Below are 6418 nucleotides of genomic sequence, written 5' to 3'. Positions count from 1 at the left end.
CAACTAAGCCCGTGTGCCACAACTACTGAGCCTGCACTCTAGAGCCCGTGAGCCACAACTACTGAGCCCGTGTGCCATAACTACTGAAGCCCGTGTGCCCAGAGCCCGTGCTCTGCAACAAGAGAAGCCACTGCAATAAGCCCGTGCACCACAACGAAGAGCAGCTCCCGCTCCAGTGAAGACCCGCCCCCACTCCAGCAAAGACCCAATGCAGCCATAAATAAATAAATTAATTAATTAATTAAAAAAAAAGAATACGAGCTCTAAATTTCCTACCAGGTTCATCAAATTATTATGAAAATAAAGACACTTCTTCAAGGGAACAAAATACTTTAATTCAACAAGCAAATCTGAGTTTAACTATGTGCTAGAGCACTTACATGCTCATGAAATTTAAAAAAACATGGGCAAAGATCCTCAGGTGGATGTGTGTTATTATTTTAACTTATTTTTGTTTATTTGGGACTGTACACATTAGGACCTAGTATAAAAGAAAGTCTGAAAGATCTTTGGCCTAAATCACACATTCACAAATTTTCTCAATTTTACACTTTTGATATTGTCTCCAAAAAGGGTTCTATGTACAGTCACTGAGATATACTGAGAAAGGTTAAAAGGAAAAAGCCATCATCACATCACTTTAAACTTGTGTCACACTGCCAATGTAGTGCACTGTTTTTATAAATCTGTGATTATCTTGTGAATAGCAGAATATTGACATTGTAAGATATATTACATTGCAATTAAATGAAATAAACCACAAATGTTTATATCTTGTTTTAAAATTTCTTCTTTTTCATTTTTTATTGAAGTATAGTTGACTTACAATGTTGTGTTAATTCCTGCTGTAGCGACCAGGATGGATTGTCATACTAGGTAAGTCAGACAGAGAAACACAAATACCGTGTGATCTTGCTTATATGTGGAATCTTAAAAAATGGTACAAATGAACTTATTTACAAAACAGAAATAGAGGCTTAAGAGGGAAGGGATATGGGGATATATGTATACATATAGCTGATTCACTTTGTTGTACAGCAGAAACTAACAACATGGTAAAGCAAGTATACTCCAATAAAGATGTGAAAAAAAACCCACAGAAATAGAGTCACAGGTGTAGAAAACAAATTTATGGTTACCAAGGGGGAAGTGGAGGAGGGATAAATTGGGAGATTGAGATTGACATATACACACTACTACATATAAATAGATAACTAAGGACCTACTGTATAGCACAGGGAACTCTACTCAATACTCTGTAATGACCTATATGGGAAATGAATCTAAAAAAGAGCGGATATATGTATATGTATAACTGATTCACTTTGCTGTACAGCAGAAACTAACACAACATTGGAAATCAACTATACTCTGTTAAAAATTAATTTAAAAACTTTCTGCTGTACAGCAAAGTGATTCAGTTATATACATTCTTTTCTTTAATATTCTTTTCCATTATGGTTTATCATAGGATACTGAATATAGTTCTCTGTCCTATACAGTAGGACCTTGTTGTTTATAAAATTTCTTCTTTTTTAAAAAAATTCACTGAGACCTTAAAAAATGGAGGTGGCTCAGGCTTCTCTAGATCTCTGGGAGGCCCAGAATGTAATTATCACTTTATCTTTAAAATGTGATAGTTTTAACTAGGGGCCCCAAACTAATGGGTTGTTAATAACTTAGCTATGTAAACACCTAACTTACAAACTGCTATCTACTAGCTGTACGTACTGTTTCTGCTGCCATGTAACCAGTGGTCAGAAAAGTCACAGCTTTTACAGAGGTGGTTCACAGCCCTGGTGGCAGGTCAGAATCACCTATGTTTTTTCAGACCCCACTCCAGGACCTAGGTTCTCCAGGGCTGAAGTCTAGAGATTCCTATGCTTAAAAAGCTTTCTTCCTTTTTTCTTTCCTGCACTGTATTTCCTTACAGTTCCAGGACTCAGAATTCAAGCTAGTACTGTTAATTGTATGGTTTAGCTGCATCATAGGTTTAACAGATCTGAAGGCTAATCTGAAGGTCAATCACCATTTTCAATGGAACCTCTCTGGGGTGATGTGTTATAAGGGCCCAAAAAACAATTTAGAAAAGAAGTTTGAGGGTGCGGTCCACAGATTTTGGGAGGAACTGCCTACGTAACATTTTTAATCAAAATACCTTCAATTATTCCTCAAATTTCTTATTGTGCTTAAATATATGAAAGTAAATAAATACTGAATCTAAGTGTTATGTTCAAGTGTCCATTCTTAGAAATGAAGTGAAGTAGCAGGTTTTTATAAGCAGTAAAACCACAACAAGCCCAAACTGTCAAATGACTGAATTCTTTTTGCTTCATAAAAACACAAACCTGGGGCTTCCCTGGTGGCGCAGTGCTTGAGAATCTGCCTGCCGATGCAGGGGACACGGGTTCGTGCCCCGGTCCGGGAAGATCCCACATGCCGCGGAGCGGCTGGGCCCGTGAGCCATGGCCGCTGAGCCTGCGCATCCGGAGCCTGTGCTCCGCAATGGGAGAGGCCACAACAGTGAGAGGCCCGTGTACTGCAAAAAACAAACAAACAAAAAAACCCCACAAACCTGAAGAATATGGGTTTATAACACAGAGAAAAACAAATTCCAGGATGTGGGCTGAGGTCAGTGCACGTGCTGTCCATTCTCCTGTACCTTCTCCTCTTCTTCCTGGCTCTGTACTATGATTACTGATGCTCTGGAGATGATGACCCTCTCTGTGTCCCAGCAACATTCACCATCCATGAAATAAAGATTTATTTGTGCTCATCGAAACCCAAAACACACAAGAAAATGTCCAGGGTAGTTAGAGGAGCACATGGGAACTGAGAATCAGGGTTACATTGCCTCACTTCCTGCCTACCCCATTCACCCTACCTTACATTCCCTTTGGAGTGATTATGTCTATGGGGTCAGAGGAAGACATTTTCCTACTTCTTACCTCAAAAGCGCAGACAGACACTGAAGGCATCTGACTAAGGGTTATGTTTATCCTTTGAGGAGCTGTTACCAGAATATTTGGACTTGGATCAAATTCAGAAAAATCAAGTTCAAAAGGACCATGATTGTGAGAGCGGCAAATGGCATGGTGTTGATCAATACAATGTCTAGTTATAGTGGTGGCGGATTTAATTGTGTTCCAGAAAGATATGGCTGTTAAGGTTTTCCAGATGAACCAGAGAGCTGAGACAATAATTATTTAAGTTTAAATCCACTTTGGCCTTCCTTATTTGAAGGTAAGAGTGTTAGAAGAAGGATGATATATCTGGGACCCTGTGGTAGGAAGCTTCCAGGCTGAACTGCCACCACCTATGTGATTGCCCCAGAAAGCATCCACAGATGCTATACAGGTTTTCCTCTCCCGAATGATCCAGAAAATTGCCCTTCAGCCCATGCTTCATTACGTGGGGTAGAATGCATTCATATAACTATTGCTTGGGCTACAATTGCTGCTTCAGATGAAAACCCAGGAAGCCGAATCCCTGCTGCTGTTGGAAGTGTATAATTAGCTCCTTGTGCAGCCTGACCCCACTGATTCTTCTGACGCATTTGGCTTGAGGTGTGCCCTTTCTGGGACCTCCAATATCTTCACAGCTGGAGATGCCCCAAACTGCACGCAGCACTTCCTGTGGGCGTGGTTTTGCATTCTGAGGGCTGCGCGCAGAGTGAATCACGTGTTTCAAACGCTCACAGATTCACGGTGCTTCTTTTAAAACACAGGAGTGGGTTGTGAGTGGCTCTGTTAGACATAAAGAGAATCCCCTCCTTCCTTTTTTTTTTTAAAAAGTGATTTTGTAATGGTAGCCTCTCAAGAAACACTGTAATTGGTCAGCCTGGGGTGCGTTAGATGTCCTACCAGATAACGTCATTAGCTATTCTCAGGAGAGGAAAGGCAGGGTATGCCCCCTGGGACAATGACAACACTTGTTTCAAGTTGGGGAAGAGCCTGTGGCTCTTTTCCTGCGTTTGGGGGAAAGCGAACACACAATGTTCATTTCCTAACTACGGGATGTGCTGCGAGGCTGGTGTGTCATTTTCCACCATGTCACATCCTTCTGGATGAAGGCAGCAGGGGCCAGGACAGGAAATGGCAAATTCTCAGAATGAGACAAGGCTTTCCCAGTGCAGTCATTGGCTCTCTGGAACTATAAAGCATGCTCATCCAGAAACAGCCTCAGATTTTTCTTTCCCGGAGTTAGCCCGAAGTGAATGGTAAGTGGGGAGGCCAGAGGGATGCTGTCTGAAAAATAGCCATTGGACTTGTAATACTGGGGTTATATCCTTGGTCTGTTATATATTTTGAGTAACTTTGTCTCATTTTGCTCAGAGGTGTCTTTATCTGTAAATTTGTCAGTGGTGGGTGGAATTATGGAGGCATGCAAGTAAAGTTAAGACTTAGGAGCCAGGAGACCAAGATTCTAGACTGGGCTCTGAAGAATCAGCTGCATCTAGAATGTGTCTGTGTTTCGATTTCCTCATCTTCCAGTTGAGAATAATGATTTCTGCCCTGATATCTCACAGTAGTGAAAGCTTCCATTTCTGTGGCTTCTGTGCCTCTTCCAAGAAGTTCCTGATGATAAGGAATACAGTGCATATGAAGGGAGGGATTTTTGGCAACTAGGAAAGATGTACTTTTACCCAGGATGTACAGTTCTCTCTGTCAGTCTTCAATTGGCTTCATTTCAACTTGGTACAGGTAGCCCTCAGTGAGTTGTTAAAAAATTTTTGGCCACTTTAAAAAACGTTCCTCGCTTTTAAAGGAAGCTTTCATAATAAAGGGACATAGTGGTGTTAATTTAATGTTATGTATTTTTAATGAAGCACACATCAAAGAATGAAATTTCTGAAGACCCGATGAGCTCTAATTAGAAGAAGTGGCACAAACCACATCTTAGGCTTGATTCTAAGATAAGAGCCGGGGGAAAAAAAACAAGCAGAAGAGTTGCTTCAGGCGAGCATTTAACTTAGAAAGATTAGTTTTCTTACACTTGATAGACGGTGTGATTTTTGAGTTTTTGGCGGCTTGTGTTTTTCACTCATCAGAGAGAAAAAGAAAAAAAACAACCCTTTTGCAATAAGAGTATTGCAAAACTCTTAGGATCCCAGTCTTGGTGTAAGGAAAGGGCCTTGTAAAGGGGTACAACATACGGCTTGCAAAGTGTCACCTTTCAGAGAAGAGGCCTCAATATTGCAGTAGACTTCTAATACCACCACTCCCTTATTTAACAGATAAGAAAATCCATCCTTGGCATATCCTGGGAGAAAAAGCGGACAAGAGCATTATTCCTATTGACTTACTCGGATTTAAGGTCCTGAGAACTGGAGGACTTGTCCCAGATTATAGAACGGGTCTTTGAGAACTTGACACATGACTCACTGGAAAATGACCTGTTTCCCCTTGGGTGGAAGCAGCTGTTGTGCTTGACTCCGGGCTAATCGCGTGTCGTGTCCCCGCAGGGCATGGAGGGGCCGGAGGCCCGGGAGCTGCAGGGCGCGGATGCGCTGCGCCGCTTCCAAGGCCTGTTGCTGGACCGCCGCGGCATGCTGCACGGGCAGCTGCTGCGCCTGCGCGAGGTGGCCCGGCGCCTCGAGCGCCTCCGCCGGCGTTCCCTGGCGGCCAACGTGGCGGGCAGCTCGCTGAGCGCGGCGGGCGCGGTCGCAGCCATCGTGGGACTCTCTCTCAGCCCCGTCACCCTGGGGGTCTCTCTGATGGCGTCGGCCGTGGGGCTGGGGGTGGCCACCGCCGGAGGGGCCGTCACCATCACGTCCGACCTCTCCCTGATCTTCTGCAACTCCCGGGAGCTGCGGCGGGTGCAGGAGATCGCGGCCACCTGCCAGGACCAGATGCGCGAGCTCCTGAGCTGCCTCGACTTCTTCCTTCGCGGGCAGGGCCGCGGGGACCGCCAGCTGCTGCAGAGCGGGAGGAACGCCTCCATCGCGCTGTACAACTCGGTCTACTTCATCGTCTTCTTTGGCTCCCGCGGTTTCCTCATCCCCAGGCGGGCCGAGGGTGCCACCAGGATTAGCCAGGCCGTGCTGAAGGCCAAGATTCAGAAACTGGCCGAGAGCCTGGAGTCCTGCACCGGGGCTCTGGACAAGCTCAGCGAGCAACTGGAGTCCAGAGTCCAGCTCTACACAAAGAGCAGCCGTGGCCACGACGTCAAGATTTCTGCTAACCAGTCCGCTGGGCTGTTTTTCTGAGAATATCTTTTCCCCCCTAATGACCGAGGCCAGAAACCATCCCCATGGGATGCTCCAGATTTGTAGCCCCTCAGGAAAATACCAAGTTGGGTTAGGAGCTGAATGCAAAGGATGAGAAAAACTGTTCTTCAACAGTTTGAGAACAGTGGTTTGAGCCGAGGCTGGAGAGGGTTGCAGACATTGCCACCCTTTGGGTCTTCCCCAAGCCCC

General features: G+C 44.6%; 1 protein-coding gene across 1 annotated transcript; it reads left to right on the top strand.

Moving 5' to 3' along the window:
• Nucleotides 1-4094: 4094 nt before the first annotated feature.
• Nucleotides 4095-6208, top strand: APOLD1 (apolipoprotein L domain containing 1; the record flags this gene model as incomplete). The annotated part of the gene is given in 3 exon segments (XM_079716046.1): nt 4095-4214; nt 4217-4219; nt 5465-6208. Coding segments are annotated over 3 exon segments (867 nt in total).
• Nucleotides 6209-6418: the final 210 nt, after the last annotated feature.

The sequence above is a fragment of the Hyperoodon ampullatus genome (assembly GCF_949752795.1).
Source record: "Hyperoodon ampullatus genome assembly, chromosome: 11".
NCBI classification, from domain to species: domain Eukaryota; kingdom Metazoa; phylum Chordata; class Mammalia; order Artiodactyla; family Ziphiidae; genus Hyperoodon; species Hyperoodon ampullatus.
Note: the sequence above shows the minus strand (reverse complement) of the source record. Positions and strands in the feature narration are given on the sequence as shown.